This window comes from Schistocerca cancellata, chromosome 1 (genome assembly GCF_023864275.1).
Source record: "Schistocerca cancellata isolate TAMUIC-IGC-003103 chromosome 1, iqSchCanc2.1, whole genome shotgun sequence".
Taxonomy (NCBI): Eukaryota; Metazoa; Arthropoda; class Insecta; order Orthoptera; family Acrididae; genus Schistocerca; species Schistocerca cancellata.
Genome location: NC_064626.1, coordinates 161814778 through 161835062, shown reverse-complemented (window position 1 = coordinate 161835062; position 20285 = coordinate 161814778). Strand labels below are relative to the sequence as shown.

General features: G+C 39.5%; 1 protein-coding gene across 8 annotated transcripts in view; it reads left to right on the top strand.

Moving 5' to 3' along the window:
* The window catches only part of LOC126167729 (intersectin-1), a 299692-nt gene that overhangs the window by 120233 nt on the left and 159174 nt on the right, over nucleotides 1-20285 (top strand). For 3 of the 8 annotated variants that reach the window (XM_049920499.1, XM_049920501.1, XM_049920498.1), the window contains exons 19-21: nucleotides 161-330; nucleotides 2195-2311; nucleotides 11295-11354. In XM_049920499.1, coding sequence (XP_049776456.1) covers nucleotides 161-330; nucleotides 2195-2311; nucleotides 11295-11354 — 347 coding nt within the window. The remainder of the gene's footprint in view (nucleotides 1-160; nucleotides 331-2194; nucleotides 2312-11294; nucleotides 11355-20285) is intronic. The other 5 variants (XM_049920505.1, XM_049920504.1, XM_049920503.1 and 2 more) reach the window with 2 other exon arrangements.

Here is a 20285-nt window from a genome sequence, read left to right as displayed (position 1 = left end):
TTCATCAGAATATGTAGAACTTTTAAATTTTGTAAAAGTTGTCACTGCTGCTTGTATTTTATCATAAAAATTGCAATTGCTATAGAAGTGGAGTGATTTATTGCTGCAGATGTTGCTAATATGATGGTTACTAATAAAAATTTGGTTGTTACTTTTACAGAATATTATGTGGCCATGTATCCTTATCAGTCTGTTGAACCAGGTGATCTTAGTTTCTTACAAGGTGAAATGATACTTGTTACAAAGAAAGAGGGAGACTGGTGGACTGGAATCATAGGAGATAGACATGGAATATTTCCTTCAAATTATGTACAGAGAGCACCATCTGGAGTGAGTATTGATTTATCTTCTGACGTAAGGAAAAAAGACAGAATTTGGTATGTGTAATAAATGTGCATATTCTCTCTCTCTCTCTCTCTCTCTCTCTCTCTCTCTCTCTCTCTCTCTCTCCCTCTCTCTCTCTCTCCCTCTCCCTCCCTCACCCCCCTCTCCCTCACCCCTCCCCCACATAAAATAACCTAAGGGTTGGAGAAGAGATGGTGTAGAATAGGAGACAGAGACAACTAAGAGAAAATATGAGGATGAAGGTTCACAGACTCTCAAACCTGTTGATCAGTCTAAAGTTAGGTGATCAGAGGAGTTATCTGACGTAAGCTGCTGATTTTTACATCGGGGTAATTAGGAGAAAGAGTGAGAACAGAGTGAAGCACAAGCTATAGCAGAGATTGAGGACAGAGGGATTGCAAGACCAAAGGACATGTTGAAGAAGTAGATCGCATGAACATAATCCAGAAAGGAATTATGGGGAGAGGATTCACATAACACTAATTAATTCTGTCAGTTGTTGACGATGTTTTGTGCTGAGCTGCAAGCTCTGCCACTAGGTATGCAATCTTACTTACCTCTTGCCACAGTGTTAGAGTGGCCGTTCATCCTAACGGGCTGCTGCTTGATGTTCCTGCCCACATAAAATGCAGCACAGAAGATGCAGTCGTTACTTCTGACAAATTAGGACAAGCTTAAGACAGGTCTATATTAATATGTACTATGGGTTGCACAGGACAGATCTTGCACATTTTCCTTTTATGGATATGACTTGTAAGACAAAGTACTGGAAGGAGAAGTGGCATAAAAACATACTAGGATGATTTGGAGGAAGGGTGAATGTCAGAATTCCTCTTTCAGTGAGGTACAATGGATTTGTTGTGGGGGGGGGGGGGGTAATTCCTGATGCAGGGTATGATAAAAAGTATCCAAAATTCTCACAGAGGGTGTATTTCTGCTGTTTCTATCATAGATAATATTAGATAATAATAATTATGTTCATTTTTATAACTGTATAGTGGGACCAGGTTTTTGGGAGGCAATCTGGAGACCTTTGGTATACGGGGCATATGAGTGTTCACCACTGAAAATGCATTGTGCATAGGTGGCAAATTGTACTGGACTAATTTTTTTGTATGAAGGGCTGCAAAGTCATACTTTGGCCCATGGAAGAGTTGATGATCATGTCACAGTGTGTGCCCCTGGGTGCGACATGATTTGTTTCAATTACTGCTTCACAGCATGCAGAATCTGAATCATCCTCATAACATCAGCTTCTCTGAATGTAGGTGGGAACTGACCCATTAACACAGCTTACAAATCTTTATTTGCACTGATCTGTCCCTAGTCTCCCTTTCCCCTTTATCCTCTCTCCTGCCCACAACCTCTCTTCCCTGTCTCCCGCGCCACAGCCTCTCTAGGCCTTTACCTCTGCCAAATTTGTCTCACCTGCTCTGCTCGATGTGATTAAGTCCTCACTCCAGTTGAGCCATAATATTGGGACAGTGTGAACCCCCCCCCCCCCCTTCTCTCTCTCTCTCTCTCTCTCTCTCTCTCTCTCTCTCTCTCTCTCTCTCTCTCACTCTCTCTCTGTGTGTGTGTGTGTGTGTGTGTGTGTGTGTGTGTGTGGGCGCGCACGCGCGTCTCATGGTAAATGTTTGTTTTAGTCAGACCATGCAGTAACCCCCAGTTAAGGTCTATCCATCATGCATTATTAACAGATCATTGATGTAAATTCCATTTTTAGTGTGTAGTAAGTGTACCATGGTATAGTGATTTTAAATACTAAATAACATTTACATCAATAATATGAAGGAGTGTGTTGTGTGCATGTTAGTAGCAGACTACATCCTGAGTTTCGCTTTTGTAGTCTGCTGTAGTATCAGATGAGCCTACTGAGCCTGTAAAGGAAAACCACATAACAGATGTAACAGTCTCAGAAGTAGCAGCTGCCCCAGTGTCACCCACTCCACAACAGGAAGAACAGGTGAGGACAGCAACATCCAACTTCATTATATGTCTTGCAAGGTTACTTGTAATAGTACAGATAATGGGAAAACTTTATTTACACTGTAACATTTTCTTTAGAATGAGGAAGTTAATTTCTAGTAAGAGTTTTCTATAACTGAAAGAAATTCAAGACTGTAGGAAAAGATAGATTCTTACTTACTGTAAAGATAACATGTTAAGTTGCAGACAGCCACAATTAAGACACTTACATGTAAGCTTTTGGCCACAGGCTTCGTCATAAAAAGAGATACACACACCATTCAGTCACACAAGCAATCCCACCTCATGCACATGTGACTGCTGACTCCAGCAGCTCAGGCCAGAATGCAGCTATCACTGTAAAGAAATTATTTTAAATTACCCGTTTTCATACTTCTGTAATGTCGTACAATGTACAGAGAGACTATGAAAAAGATGTTCAGAGTTTCTCTTATTGTCTGCCCATCACTAAACAATATTTGTTCTATGAAATTTGTTAGTTTTGAGATACATAATTATTACTTAAATAATATTTTAAACCTTTATGTGCTTTCTTTCTTCATTTTTAAATATGGCCTTTTGAAGTGTGTTAGTTTCAGTAATTCCTCAAGAAACAGACCCAGTAAATTTGGGGTTTAGAGTTGGTTGTTTATTCCTCACAGTGATATTCTTCATGTGAGAGAATTGTGACAAATTATTGTAAAAATGGGTTTTACTTGTTACTAACAGTATGAATTAGGACAGATTGCTACTCACCATATAGAGGAGGCGTTGAGCAGCAGATAGGTGCCTCAGGAAGTAGACCATTAGAAAATAGCAGCTTTTGAACACTCTTGTGACTTGATACCGTAACTCAGTACCACCCAGGGCTGGTGCCCCAGGCAAATTAGTAAGAAAATCAGGAAATGGGGTGAAAAAAAAAGTATAAAGTTTTGAAACTTCGTGAAAATACTCATATGGGATATAGTAATAAGAAACACAAAAGTTCCCCTTCATATGGGGGGAAGGGGGAGCGCATCCCCCTTTTATCCCCTCCAAAAGTAAATTTGTATCATATTTTAAATTCATATGCAAAAAGGCTCATTTTTCGAACAGAGCTCTTGTTAGTAAATATATTCCTCACAAAATTGTACATGAAAAAGATCTTGTACGGCTTTTCATTTATACAAATGGTATTTGAGGTATAAGAATTGGTATAGAATTCTGTTAACGTAATAGTTTGTGGTTTTCGTTGCTTTGTACTATTTAAATGAAAAGCGTAATGGAATCAGGAGTACGTGCCAACAATGAAAACGTCAAGTTTCCCTTCCCATTCACTCAGTGCTCCACTACCACTATTGTCGCTGCTGTTTCTTCCTACCCAGTGTCCAGTTCAGTTGAGTTAGTGTTGTCAGCTGTCAAAGTAGTGCCAGAGAGTTCTATTTTTGTGACAGTATTCATCAGTTTGTTGTGTTATGAAGTGCTCCTTCTTAGCCTTTAACTTGCAAGGCGACTTTTCTGTAACATATACCACAAGGTGTATTATCTGGGACCCCTATATTTAAACCGACATTTAAGGTTAAAATCATTTGAAATTTTTAATTTATGCTGTATCAGATTTACTTTTACAATTATTTTATTTTATTGCACTAAACAAAGCCTGCAGCATTTTACTATTGTCTGCTTGTGTCTGTGTATGTGCGGTTGGATATGGGTGTGTGTGCGAGTGTATACCTGTCCTTTTTTCCCCCTAAGGTAAGTCTTTCTGCTCCCGGGATTGGAATGACTCCTTACCCTCTCCCTTAAAACCCACATCCTTTTGTCTTTCCCTCTCCTTCCCTCTTTCCTGATGAAGCAACCGTTGGTTGCGAAAGCTTGAATTTTGTGTGTATGTTTGTGTTTGTTTGTGTGTCTATCGACCTGCCAGCTCTTTTGTTTGGTAAGTCACATCATCTTTGTTTTTAGATATATTTTTCCCACGTGGAATGTTGCCCTATACAAAAACAAAGATGATGTGACTTACCAAATGAAAGTGCTGGCAGGTCGATAGATACACAAACAAACACAAACATACACACAAAATTCAGGCTTTCGCAACCAACGGTTGCTTAATCAGGAAATCAGGAAAGAGGGAAGAAGAGGGAAAGACGAAAGGATGTGGGTTTTAAGGGAGAGGTTAAGGAGTCATTCCAATCCCGGGAGTGGAAAGACTTACCTTCGTGGGGAAAAAGGGACACGTATACACTCGCTCGCGCGCGCGCACACACACACATATATCAATCCGCACACATACAGACATAAGCAGACATATGTAAAGGCAAAGAGTTTGGGCAGAGATGTCAGTCGAGGCGGAAGTACAGAGGCAAAGATGTTGTTGAATGACAGGTGAGGTATGAGCGGCGGCAACTTGAAATTAGCGGAGGTTGAGGCCTGGTGGGTAACGGGAAGAGAGGATATATTGAAGGGCAAGTTCCCATCTCTGGAGTTGTGATAGGGTGGTGTCAGTGGGAAGTATCCAGATAACCTGGACGGCGTAACACTGTGCCAAGATGTGCTGGCCGTGCACGGAGACATGTTTAGCCACAGGGTGATCCTCATTACCAACAAACACTGTCTGCCTGTGTCTGTTCATGCCTTGGTGCACGGCCAGCATATCTTGGCACAGTGTTACACCATCCGGGTTATCTGGATACTTCCCACTGACACCACCCTATCAGAACTCCGGAGATGGGAACTTGCCCTTCAATATATCCTCTCTTCCCGTTACCCACCAGGCCTCAACCTCCGCTAATTTCAAGTTGCCGCCGATCATACCTCACCTGTCATTCAACATCATCTTTGCCTCTGTACTTCTGCCTCGACTGACATCTCTGCCCAAACTCTTTGCCTTTACATGTGTTTGCTTGTGTCTGTATATGTGCGGATGGATCTGTGCGTGTGCGTGTGTGTGTGTGTGTGTGTGTGTGTGTGTGTGTGTGTGTGTGGTCACCTTTGTGCTCATACGGCAAAGACTACCAAATCCACCGGTTAGTCCCTCAACCATTAGGGGTAAAACTCAATGGGACTCGGGGCAAGTAAGGCTAGCAACCTGTTTCCCTGGTACCTTAAATATGATGCTGGCAACAATCAGAGCAAAATGCCTCGGACCTTTGGAGGTGACGGAGTCCCACCTCTAACTGACAAATCAGGGACTCCTAAGATACGACTTGGCAAACAAGTGGTAATGAGATGGGGAGCTATTAATATCAATGGGGGCTACTCTGGGAAGAAGGTAGAGCTGGCAGAGGCTGCAGGTAAGATGGGGCTGGACGTTTTAGCTGTTAGTGACATTCGGGTAAGGGGTGAGAAAGAAGAGGAAGTGGGAGAATACAAGGTCTACCTGTCAGGAGTCAAAGCAGGAATAGCACAATGGGGTGTTGGGCTTTACATCAGGAAAGAAATGGAACCCAGCGTAGTTGCAATAAGGTATGTAAACGAACGACTGATGTGGATAGATTTGACAGTGTCTAGCAAGAAAATTAGGATTGTGTCAGTATATTCGCATTGTGAAGGGACAGATCAAGATAAGATGGATAGTTTTTATGAGGCACTCAGTGATGTAGTTGTTAGAGTAAAGGACGAAGACAGTGTTCTGCTCATGGGTGATTTTAATGCCAGGATTGGAAATCGAACAGAAGGGTATGAAAAGGTTATGGGTAAATTTGGAGAGGATATGGAGGCCAACACGAACGGGAAACAACTCTTGGATTTCTGTGCCAGTATGGGCTTAGTAATCACAAACTCCTTTTTTAAACATAAGAACATTCACCGGTATACTTGGAAAGGCAGGGGAACCAGATCTGTCATTGACTATATAATAACAGATCAGGAATTCAGGAAGGCTGTGAGGGACACACGTGTATTCAGGGGATTCTTTGATGACACTGATCATTATTTAATCTGCAGTGAAATTGGGATTGTGAGGCCGAAAGTGCAGGAGGTCAGGTCCATATGTAGGAGGATAAGAGTGGAGAAACTTCAGGATAAGGAAATCAGGCACAAGTACATAACAGCGATCTCAGAAAGGTACCAGTTAGTTGAATGTAGTCAATTACAGTCATTGGAAAAGGAATGGACAAGGTACAGAGACACAGTACTAGAAGTGGCTAAAGAATGTCTTGGAACAGTAGTGTGTAAAAGTAGGATGAAGCAAACTGCTTGGTGGAATGACACAGTCAAGGCAGCCTGTAAAAGGAAAAAGAAGGTGTATCAAAAATGGCTGCATACTAGAACTCAGGTAGACAGAGAAAGTTATGTTGAAGAAAGAAACAAAGCCAAACAGATAATTGCAGCACCCAAGAAGAAATCTTGGGAAGACTTTGGAAGCAGGTTGGAGACTATGGGCCAAGCTGCTGGAAAACCATTCTGGAGTGTAATTAGCAATCTTCGAAAGAGAGGTAAGAAGGAAATGACAAGTATTTTGGACAGGTCAGGAAAACTGCTGGTGAATCCTGTGGATGCCTTGGGCAGATGGAGGGAATATTTTGAAGAGTTGCTCAATGTAGGTGAAAATACGATCAGTAATGTTTCAGATTTTGAGGTAGAATGGGATAGGAATGATGATGGAAATAGGATCACATTTGAGGAAGTGGAGAAAATGGTCAATAGATTGCAGTGCAATAAAGCAGCTGGGGTGGATGAAATTAAGTCGGAACTCATCAAATACAGTGGAATGTCAGGTCTTAAATGGCTACACAGGATAATTGAAATGGCCTGGGAGTCGGCACAGGTTCCATCAGACTGGACAAAAGCAGTAATCACACCAATCTTTAAACATGGAAACAGAAAAGATTGTAACAACTACAGAGGTATCTCTTTAATCAGCGTTGTGGGTAAAATCTTCTCAGGTATTGTTGAAAGGAAAGTGCGAGTATTAGTAGAGGACCAATTGGACGAAAATCAGTGTGGGTTTAGGCCTCTTAGAGGTTGTCAGGATCAGATCTTGAGCTTGCGGCAAATAATGGAGAAGTGTTATGAATGGAACAGGGAATTGTATCTATGGTTTATAGATCTAGAAGAGACATATGACTGGGTTCCTAGGAGGAAGTTATTGTCTGTTCTACGAGATTATGGAATAGGAGGCAATCTTTTGCAAGCAATTAAAGGTCTTTACATGGATAGTCAGGCAGCAGTTGACGGTAAATTGAGTTCATGGTTCAGAGTAATTTCAGGGGTAAGACAAAGCTGCAACCTGTCTCCACTGTTGTTCATATTATTTATGGATCATATGTTGAAAACAATAGACTGGCTGGGTGAGATTAAGATATGTGAACACAAAATAAGCAGTCTTGCATATGCAGATGACTTAGTTGTGATGGCAGATTCGATTGAAAGTTTGCAAAGTAATATTTCAGAGCTAGATCAAAAATGTAAGGACTATGGCATGAAGATTAGCATCTCCAAAACGAAAGTAATATCAATGGGAAAGAAATATAAACGGATTGAGTGCCAAATAGGAGGAACAAAGTTAGAACAGGTGGACAGTTTCAAGTACTTAGGATGCATATTCTCACAGGATGGCAACATAATGAAAGAACTGGAAGCGAGGTGTAGCAAAGCTAATGCAGTGAGCGCTCAGCTACGATCTACTCTCTTCTGCAAGAAGGAAGTCAGTACCAAGACTAAGCTATCTGTGCACCGTTCAATCTTTCGACCAACTTTGTTGTATGGGAGCGAAAGCTGGGTGGATTCAGGTTACCTTATCACCAAGGTTGAGGTTACGGATATGAAAGTAGCTAGGATGATTGCAGGTACTAGTAGATGGGAACAATGGCAGGAGGGTGTCCACAATGAGGAAATCAGAGAAAAACTGGGAATGAACTCTATAGATGTAGCAGTCAGGGCGAACAGGCTTAGATGGTGGGGTCATGTTACACACATGGGAGAAGCAAGGTTACTCAAGAGACTGATGGGTTCAGCAGTAGAGGGTTGGGGGAGTCAGGGCAGACCAAGGAGAAGATACCTGGATTCGGTTAAGAATGATTTTGAAGTAACAGGTTTAACATCAGAAGAGGCACCAATGTTAGCACTGAATAGGGGATCGTGGAGGAATTTTATAAGGGGGCTATGCTCCAGACTGAACGCTGAAAGGCATAATCAGTCTTAGATGATGATGATGATGATGATGATGATGATGATGATGATGATGAATCGAAGTTCTTTGTTATAGATGGAGGGTTTCTTATCCACCACGTCGTGTGGCCCGAGAATGGAACTTTTGGTGACGTTTATAAAACCTTAATAGCATATATTCAGAGACCTTATGGAGATGATGTTGCAGTTGTATTTGACGGATATTCAGAAAGCTCTCTAAACGTAAAAACTGTTGAACGCCAAAGGTGAACGATGAAGCGGACCTCATGAGAAATATTCTTTAATGACAAGACGTTATGTATTGAATCAGAGTCTACCTTTCTTAGTAACCTCAGCAATAAGGAAATGTTTGTTACACGGCTTGTGCAAAAGCTAGACAGTTTTGGTATTGAAGCCAGGATTGTGGATGATGATGCAAATGTTGAAATTGTTGCAAAAGCAATAAATGTCTCAAAATTGTACCAGCAAGTGATTATAGTGGGTCAAGATGTAAACCTTGTGCTACTTATCGCTCTTGCTCCAGATGACACAGACAATCCTAGTGAAGGAAGATAAAGGTAGCATGAGAACAAGGTGTCAGCTTCCAATTATTCAACCGATATCCCCAACTTCATAATATTCCACAGATATTGAACGATCCTGCTTCCTCCCCTGATACCACTGCAAAAGCAGAAGAGGAATTTATACTCCCTCTCTACACAAAACCAGAGGAGTGTCCTGATGATAATTTAAATGCCAGTCGATGCAAATGTTTTAATGCACTTGTGGGTCCGGCAAACAATGCCATCATACTCTCTCGTTTGCCACCCACTATTGATGCAAGACGTCTCCACTCTTACCAGGTTTATCTACAAGTCCAGCTATGGTTGGGGACAACTTGGATCCTAGAAACAGGGGCTGGAGGGAATCAAACTCGTCCCACTCCTTGATTAATATGAAATGACTACCTGCTCCAGGGAAAATACTGCTACTGATCTCATGCGACTACACTGAAGACTGCGGAAGAAAGTGTGGATGTGTGAAGGCTGACCTACATTGCACAACAATGTGCAAAAACTGTCGTGGTCAAAGCTGCACTAATGTGTCTCACAATGATATGACAGATGATTTGGATGATGGTTTTATGTAAAAAAAAATTTATAAGAATTTATTTGTTTGATAGGTGTTGTATTTTCATTGTCTACATGCTGTACATATGATTGTAAAAATATTACAACAAAAGTAATTGTGGATTAGTTTTACAGTACTTCTTAATTTTCATGAAAAATGATTTTCATTCCAATAATTAAAGTTGCATAAATCTAAGGTAAAAGACTAGAAAGCAAAATTGTTCCATATAGATAAAAGTCTGTTTTAGAAGAAATTTCACTTTTTTTTACCTACAAATTTTAGCACTCATAAACTAATTGCCTTGCTTAAACATGCATTTGACCTTCTCTGAGTAGAATTTCACCAGAATATGTTCTGTCATATAGATGACGTTGTAAAATGAACCATTTTTCATTAAGTTTTGGAAAAGGAAAATAAATTACATTAACGGATGGTGTAGGGGAAAGCTCCCCTGATAGGGGAGGGAACTTTCCTGTTTTTTACTTCTTCATCCCCTAAGAGTGTTTTCCCGAAGTTCCAAAACTTTATAAATTTTTTCCCCCATTTTTCCTAATTTGCGTGGACTATAGAGCAGCTGAATCACATTCCCCACTAGGCTCTCAGCTGCCTCTCATTGTGACCTGGAACTACAAATATCCTCCCAACCACTCCCATACTGATATTCTGCCATCCACCCAACCTACACAATATCATTTCCTGCGGCTGTTCCACCCCTGCTTCAAAACCCCTTGCCCTGTGGCTCATATCCGTGCATAGACCCAGGTGTAAGAGCTGTCCCGTACAACTTCCCAGTACCAGCTACACCAATCCTGTCACAGACTACTTAATTTCAACCACTATACAGCGTCCTAATTAGGCATCGCAACCACAAATAAGCTGTCCGTCCTCTTAAACGGCTACTTCCAAATGTGGGCATGAGACAGCTGGACCTCCCAGTTGGCGAGAATGCAGTGCAACACAGTGTGCTTGACTCAAGTGACTGCCTCAAGGGCCATACTATTTGAATTATTTCCTTAATACTTGTAACCACCCTGACTTCAACCTTTGCTAGTCTTTGTCTCCCACCTGCCTCATCCCCTTCCCTGCTCCAGCTCCAGCCAGGGGGGTGCTTGTGTGAATATCTGTGTTTTTTACTTCAGAAGAAGGCATTTTGACCAAAAGCTAAAATGTATAACAATTTTTTCATTGTGCCTGTCCGTGATTCTGTCTCCTCTGTACGGTGAGCTGCAGTCTATCCTTGTTGTAATTAAGCCGTAATGAAACATATGAACATCACATACACAATTCTTTGAGTTGAGTTGTGAGTTTCATATTTGCACTCTAGTCTTCCACCATTACCATAAAGAAAAATTGCATCCTGCTGCCAATATTAAAATATTTACTTGTACCAGAAAGAAAAACAGTCCCATTTCATATTGACTACTATGCTGTATAGAATGTCAAATTTGTTATGGCTTTTGCTATGTAGTCACTTACACTCTCACACCATTCAAAACTTCAAATATCACTTAAAATTATTACTATAGAGATTGTCTAGATTTTTATTTTCAATGTTAGTCTGTTGTACAGAAGTAGATTGTATAGTGAGAATATGCACAACTGTTGTAAATTGTCACTGTTTACTAAGAAGGTAATTTAATTCAGTATGACCTTTCCACTTGTTTTTATTAATAACAACATGCACTGTGTATTGCTTTGTGTGTTTGTGTGTGCATAACCCATTGTTGTGTGTGCTAATAAGAAATCTCTTGTACATCAAGCCTGCAAATGAGAAAACCCTTGGGACTCCAGACTTCACTGCTATGTCTGCTGCAGCTCAGGTAAGCATTCACAATCCATATGAATATCAAATACTCTACGGAAGAAAGTGAAGTCATAACATGTTTGGTGATTGAATTCTAACTAATGTTTTGCAATGCGTTACTTTAAACAGCCCTTTAGAAATATGATAACATTGTATTTTTTTAAATTTAAATATATGTCAATGTCGTAAATGAGTAAGTTAACTGAAGGCCTCTTCCCATGTTCAACATAAATTTCTACACTGATTGTAAAGACCAGGATGGGAAAGGGGAGGGGGGGGAGGGGGGGGGGGGATGGCAATCGCGTAAGTTGTTGCATTCTGTGTTCTGAGTACTCATTATAGAAGTCATTATAAAACCTAAATAAATTATTCTTAGTTTTGTGGAATTTTCTTGGCTATAATAAAGTGACAGATAACTGATTTGTCAGCCCACCTGTAACAGTATCATAAACAGTAAACAACTCAAAAGCAGCAACCAATTTGGCAGCAATAACAGCTAATCCTTGATGAGAGGTTACATAAAAAGAAGTGTGCGCAGATCAGGCCAGCTGGCTCCAACGGTTCTGTTGCATATGTGCGCAGAAGACATATGGGAGCAAGTGTGTGCCCATCAAAGATTGGCTGCCTGCATAGGGTGTGTTCACACCATGAGGACTACCTGCATACCTGGATGACAGGTGCTAAGCTAGCTGGCACACATATCACAGAAATACACTCTGGTCCATAGAGTTCCGGTAAATCCACAAAAGGAAATTAAATGATGCAAGAGTAGAAATCCTCAGGGCAGAGGTAGTTGCAGTACAGTGCAAAATAGGCAAAAATGTTGTGAGAAGCCTGAATTTGGGGAAGGGGGTTATTTAAAGAAATAAATAATCCTTATAAATGTTTGACAGACTTTCCAATTACAGCTATTCTTATCTTGTTCAAATACAAAAATTGACGGGGTGCAAGTAGAACTTGTGCTCTAAGGGTTCCGTGAGAACTTAATTATATATACAGGGTGCTTAGAAACAGTCTAAAAAGCTTGTAAGGGTGTTGCAGGGGAGGTTGTGCTGAGGAATAATTATGAAGAAAAAGTACGATACATTGTGTCATTTCAGAGTTAGTCAGTCAGGTTGTTGCCCACACAAGCTCAAGCAGCTCACCAGATGCAGTTAGTATTAGTTGTTATCATAGTGTAGATGAAAGCACATGAGACTGCTCATCATTTGGCTCAGGTTCGACTGCCATCCTGTATCCAATTCTTGTATCACACTCTTGTTTGGTTTTAGGAAACCAAACAAATAACATGTTTGGCAATACTGTCTCTGGCAGACTGTTTCAGTATGCAAGCACACAGCCTGAGTGTCTGATTTCAGTGCTGATTAACTTAGAAGTGGCACAACATACAGAATTTTTTCTTAAAAATTATTTCTCAGCACAAGTGCTATGTAACAACTTTACAAAATTTTCCTACTGTTCCCTACTTCCTTGTATAGACAGTTCATCCATTCCGGGAATCGAAAATCTCAATAATTTTTGCCTGTTATCTAAATTGATAGTGGAAACATATTGGTCCTTGGGACTCAAAGACTTTAGAAAATGTTTTAATTTCATTTTTGAAGTTCGATAACAAATGACAAAAAATTTCATGTAATATAAATACAGAGTAATGCTTTTCAAATTTTTATTTCATTTACTTGTAATGTTAAACATTGCTTCTTATCCAGTTTCATGATTCTAGGGCAACGGAAAGTATCCTATGGGTTTTAATAAGTGAGTTTGTGAGTATCAATATGTGTGACATAAACGGTCATATCTCTTGATTTCGTTATCTTAGAAGATTACATGTTTTACACCACTAAGATACTTTAGATCTTAGTATGTCACATAATGTTGAAGTTGATACATCGTCCCATTCCTGAGGAACAGTTTTTTCAACAGTCAGAGAGACGAACAGCAAAGTGATCCTGTAAGGGTTCTATTTCAACTGATTGAGGCACAGAATCCTAAAAATGACATTGAATAAGGTTCAGTTAGTTAAACTCGATAACTCCCAGAAATGTTTGGCAACATAAAGTAACTTAATAGATTCCTTAAGTGAACACCTAGCAGGATGCAAATTTGTAAATACCTTCAGATATTTTTCCATCAGGAGTGAAATTAACAAATTATTTAAAATGTTTAGCTTGGAAGTCATAAATATAAATTAAGCAACTGAGGCAGTTTGGATATTGGACTTAATTGATTATAGTGACTTAAAGAGTAAAACTGTCAACTGTAGATGTTAATACAATCAATGTGAATAAACTGAAAGCCTAAACTTATTAGCAGGTGGCCAGCCTTTCATATCTAAGTATACAATAATTTCATTGTATGTTAATACGTTATTTGTGGAAGTTTTACTTATTAATAATTTCTGAGATATCGCTAATTTGTCAAAATAAGTATTGTGATTGTTAATAACTTTTTTTATGGGAAAAGCTGTTAAAGAACACCACTTTCATTTCATATGGCCTCTCAGTTGCAATTTGCTCATGAAAATTAACCACTGGAGAGAGTTTACACTGATGTATTTTGGTTATTGCAGGGATTGGCAAACGAACTAACATGGGCACAGGCACACATGTGGGTGCGCACTGCTTGCCAGCGGGCACTGTCAGCCAGCAATTCCCCCTCCACCTATCTTCTGACATTGGTTGCTTGTTATAGAAGCATGCAGCAATACAGCAAATGAATTTACTTTATGTCATTAGTGTTGTCAGTGTCAGTCTCTTCGCCGTTTGTGGTAGCACAAAACGAGTGACAGGTAAATGACAGGAGTAGTGAAGTTCATCAGAATGAAAATAGGCCAAATCCCTAAGCTTCAGCTGACAGTGGGAAGAAGATTACTTTTTGTTGAAACTCAGATGATCCCTCAGTGTCTGTCCTGTAACGTGTTGCTTTGATTAGGAAATAGGTGAAAGAAGTTGATGTCCAGTGGTACAATTCATAAGTGGTGTCATGGATGTTATTGTAAAAACAATTAATAAATTGAGATCACACGGTTTGGGACATGTGCAGTTTACGTTCTTCCTGGCAGAACTGGAGCGTGGTTATATTGATGGGCTGTGTTTTTGTGATGTGTGCTGCCTGAGTTGAGGTGGTGTTGTGTATCATTTCTTCAATTTGCATAATGTCATAATAGCATTATTCATGGACACAAAACGAATCCAGTAAAAGGGTATGATGATCCCCTAGTGGTTATTAGATCTTGCATGTCTAACTGCCCTTACAAAAGTACCCGAGTGCCTTGAGTACAGCTTTACAGGATAGACATCAGTTAATAACTGATGTTTTCGATATCACTTTTGGTTTTAATTGAAAATTACAGTTGAGAATAGAAAAACTTACAAAATGGTCATTCATGCATTTTTGGAATGTTGCCTTGGTTATAAATGAATTAAATCTTGAAAAGAAGACATTGAACAAATATTTTGATGAATTTGTTAAGGTGTTACAGGCCTTGTTAGAAAATATTAATAGTAGACTTAGTTACAGAAATCTATTTGAACTTGATTTTAATATTTTTGCAACTCCTTTTGCAGTGGACTATAAAAGTGCACTTGCTGAAATTCAGTTAGAGCTGAACAACTTTAACTGTAGTTGTGTGCTCAAGGAGAGATTTCACACTGCAGAAAATATTGAAATATTTTACAAGAACCTCCCTCAAACAGTTTCAGCAGTTGTTTCAAATAGCTGCTAGAGCGTGCAGTATGTTTGGGATGAAATACTTGCAATGCGTGTGAAAATTGACATTTCTTTCTTTATCATGAGTAATGGACCAGCTCAGAATTTAACTCGTCTCAGTAAGATTAGATGTGTTAATAGATGATTTAGTAAAACAAACATGTTTTCTTTACTTGTTCCTTTATGTAAAGGCTATATTTGTATCATGAAAAATGTTGACGAGAATGATATTTTACTCCCCTTTTCTTGAGATCCCTGTACTGCCCTCCCTACCAATTCTTCACTGAACCATATGACAGGATTTGGAATGTTTCATACTGTTTGTAACTGCTTCATCCTGTGAAATGTATTAATTTGCAGTGCTGTATTACTTTGCAGTTTTCTGGTACTCATTACAACATTACACAGTGAAAAGTTTGTTTCTGTTTGTTTCTTTGTTGTGCCTCTATCAAACTGCAGACATTGACTGCCTTTCTATTGTCTACTGTTATCATCTGAATGCTTGTAACTGCGTTAATTTTTATTGATTGAAGTGGAATGCCACACTTGCTCTCAGAGGTAAGTGGAACGTGAAGTATGAGCTCGTCGACAGGGTAAAACATCAAAGATAAAATTTCACTTACTAACAAACATAGGAAAACAAGACAATAGTTTTATAACCAAATAACTGACAGTTTTACTTGACAAGATGGCACAATGAAGCAGGCAGACTAGTGTAAATTCATTTTCATCTTTTCTTGGCAGAATTGTTGTAAGCTAACTTTTATTACTTTTTCATTTGATGCCACTTTTGCATAACACAAAATTGGCCTTTAAGGCTACACTTCCGCAAATACTACGCAACTGTTACACTTTATTATCAGTATTCATTGCAGTACTGTACTGTAATAATTACAACAGTGTAGAGAATACTTCCAGCATGACTGCAAACTTGAGTGTCAGCTGTCAATCGGGTATTTATCGGCAGTCTTCGGTCCTGTTCGCGATCAAGAGAATGAGAGATGAGCGCGCATCATACCCGGATGGCAATACCCATGCCCATGGCACCTATAGGCAGCCTCAAGAGTAGCTCGTGTGCCCAGTCCTGGATTATTGCTTTGTTGAATCCCTTTGACCATTTATCATTTTCTAGAGGATAAAGTACTATAAATTTCTGCAGTAGCTACAGACTTAAGTGAAAGTCATAACAAAACTTTAAATGTAAATATTAATTGTGTTTTGTGTCGTCTTGTTAACCACTCATATGCTACTTCATTTATTGCTAGTGCATGGATGTTTGTACATGATGAATAAGTTGGAATTATGCTGCTGAAAGTGAAGCTTCCCAGATCTTCTCACATTGCATCGCTCTTCACATATTTTTGTGATGCACTTTGTTGTTATGTTATTTATCAAACATTGCATCCCCTACTCAGTTTCCATGCCAAATACACATATATCTTCATTGCACTTAAAATATGGAAAACTAGTTTCACCTACTAGGCCTGAGTTATGCAGCCATACGAAGAAATAATTTTATTCATTGTGGAAATTCTGCCCTAGTTCTAGCAAGGAGCTGTGCTGTGGTGTTGTTAGGGGAGGGTAAATTTTCTATGGTACAATTCCCCATTTTTTAACATCAGTTCTGTTGAGCACTGCAGTGCTACTATCCCATTCTTCACACACCCCTCTGACAAAATACACCAATCCTGTAATTGATTTAAGTCTCATTATTAGTATCACACTCTTTTCGTAGAACACAAAATTTCAAAAACTCAAGGTTGCATAGTATCCATCGTTGGAATTGGTGTTCTTAAAATTGTTCCACTTCCCCATTCAGAAAGCATAAAAGGGTGAGGGGTGTACACACTGTGGTATTAGATCTAACTTTATACAAACACAAAAACTGGAAAAATATAATAAAAAAATTAATATTCTCAAGTCATAAATTTGTTACCCAATTCTTTGACAGGCAGTATACTTGCAGCAAAATAAGTTGTAGCTTCCATTCTTACAATTTTTGAACCATTGTTGTGTTCTTGAAGTGACCAACAGGTAAACCTTGTGAAACAGCTGGAAACGGACAAGGACAGACAGATCTTGTGACCTCACCAATGTAGATGACCTTTGCACTGATGTAGACGACATTTGGCATTCTAGTTGATGGTGTCTTGAAAGTAACTACTGTGAAAAGACTTCTCCATGCTTTCATTTTTGAAAAGATGAAGGTCAAAGGTCATGGCTCATATGATTATCTTGATGTTAATAATTAGTTTTGTAGACGTTTAGATTTTCTTTTTAGCTGTGGATACTGAATCTTTCTTAGTTCTGTTTCAGTCTTACATATTGATACAGTTCAGAATTCATTGTCAGATTCAGCAGTAAGTATGAGAAGCCAAAAATGTAGCACAATATCCAATAAAAAACTTAACTTCGCCTGAACTCGCCCCAATGGTACCAACCAGCTGCCGTGCCATCCTCAGCCCTCAGGCATCACTGGATATGGATATGAAATGGCATGTGGTCAGCACACCATTCTCCCAGCTTTATGTCAGTTTATGAGATTGACAGTATCCAATAGCATAAATAAATAAGAGGCTTCTCAGATCTATGTGCCATATATTCTTCCTCTCAAATACAGCAAAGCTCATATTAAACATTTATTTAGACAGAACTGTCTGTCTCAACAGAAATGTCAAGTTGACAGATCTACATATAAGAGTCAATACCTATTTCAAATTCGTTTGTTTGCTTGAGTCTCTTGCTTTCATCTGCATTGCTTATGTGGTCAGGCGCAATCTAGCATGTAATGTGCGCAAGCACCCCTGCAGGTACTGTCACTCACATATTTTACACAGTCATCGTCCCACTTCAAAGATGTACGCTGTCCCTCCAGATTTCTCATCTAAAATGTGAAATTATTATGTTGTTTTATAGTTAGCTAGACAGACACATCACTATTCTGGAAATATATGTAACATCGTATGCTTTAACACATTCACATCTACTAAATAGGATCACATATTTTGCAAGAACAACATAAATACATGCAGTGTGCACAAACAGTTGCATGAGCTTTCAAACTTTGTAGGCACATAAACAAATCGCTTCTCTCCTTGAACACAATAAAATTTAATTTATTTAAAGGTGGTGTCTAATTCTGTGATAGCTTCCATTTTCTTCCAAAAGAATAAAAAAAAGTTGCAAAATCTGTTGTTTGAACCCCCACTCTCAGAGTGCAAACATTACACCATTTGGCTACCGTCTCAGTTAGCAAGTGCTTTTCTCTTTAAGTATATCTGCAGTTGATTGAAATGATTTTTTTTCTTTGATTTCTCAGAAACTACTAGGTTGCGCATCTGATATGTGTAGATAAAATTTCCTTATTTTGAGTGAAGTGTTAGAACAGTTCCACATGGTTCCTGCTTAGTGACCTAAACCCATTAATAGGAGTTACTCTAGTGTAGGGCCCCTACTGGTGTGCCAAAGCTAATCAAAGTCAGTTGACTGTAGGATCTGGCTTCTCCTTGTAAGACATGTGACTGCTTAAGTCCCTTTGATGTTTATCTTAATGCCATTTCTATAGTTGGCTGTAGTCAATAAAATTAATGTTTTAGGATCACTCGTATGTAGTTGAGATGTGTTGCCTCTAAAACAGTTAAGTAATGAATTTCATCCACTGTCCAGGTAGCAATTCATCCAAATACACCCAGACGTGCTGTTGATAGTGAAATGGACACCCTCTCACACCATACCAAGTTTTCTCTCAGGGGTAGTTTACAGGTCTATGATTCAAATACTACACTGAGGTGACAAGGCATGGGATACCTCCTAATATCATGTCGGACCTTCTTTTGCCTGGCATAGTGTAACAGCTCTATGTGGGATGGACTCAAATAGTCATTGGAAGTACCCTACAGGAATATTGAGCCACACTGTCTCTATAGCCACCCATAACTGCGAAAGTGTGGTTCATACAGGATTTTGTGCACAAATTGACCTCTCGATTATGACCCATAAATGTTTGATGGAATGCATGTCAGGAGATCTGGGCGGTCTCATAATTCGCTTGAACTGTCCAGACTGTTCTTCAAATCAATTGTTAGCAATTGTGGCCCAGTGAGATGGCACATTGTCGTCCAAAAAAATGTCATCATTGTATGGGAAAATGAAGTCCAGAAATGACTACGAATGTTCTCGTACTAGATGAACATAACCATTTACAGTCAATAATTGGTTCAGTTGCACCAGAGGACCCAGTCCATTCCATGTAAACACAGTCCCCACCATTATGGACCCACCACCAACTTGCACAGTGCCTTGTTGACAACTTGGGTGTATGGCTTTGTGGGATCTGTGCCTCAAAGCCTATCATCAGCTCGTGCCGACTGAACTTGGGACTCATCTGACCTGCCCATGGTTTTCCACTCATCTAGGGTTCAACCAATGTTATGAGCCCAGGAGAAGTGCTGTGGGTGATGTCATACCACTAGCAAAGGCAGTTGCGTCGGTCGTCTCCTGCTATAGCCCATTAATGTCAAATTTCACTGCAGTGTACTAATCTGTCATACATCCCACATTGATTTCTGCAGGTATTTCATGCAGTGTTGCTTGTCTGTTAGCACTGCTAACTCTTTGCAAATGTCATTGCTCTCGGTCATTTTGTGAAGGTCGTTAACCACTACGTTGTCTGTAGAGTGAGGTTATGCCTGAAATGTGGTATTCTCAGCACACTCTTGACACTGTGGATCTCGGTATATGAATTCCTTAATGATTTCCAAAAGTAATGTACCATGCATCTAGCTCCAACTACCATTCCACATTCAAAGTCCGTTAATTCCCGTTGTGTGGTCCTAATACCATATATATATCTGTGATATATATATATATATACATATATATATATATATATACCTAAAAACACAGATGATGTGATTTACCAAATGAAAGTGCTGGCAGGTCGACAGACACACAAACATACACACAAAATTCAAGCTTTCGCAACAAACTGTTGCCTCATCAGGAAAGAGGGAAGGAGAGGGAAAGACGAAAGGATGTGGGTTTTAAGGGAGAGGGTAAGGAGTCATTCCAGTCCCGGGAGCGGAAAGACTTACCTTACTCTTTGTCTTTAAATATGTCTGCTTGTGTCTGTATATGTGTGGATGGATATGTGTGTGTGTGTGCGAGTGTATACGTGTCCCTTTTTCCCCCTAAGGTAAGTCTTTCCGCTCCCGGGATTGGAATGACTCCTTACCCTCTC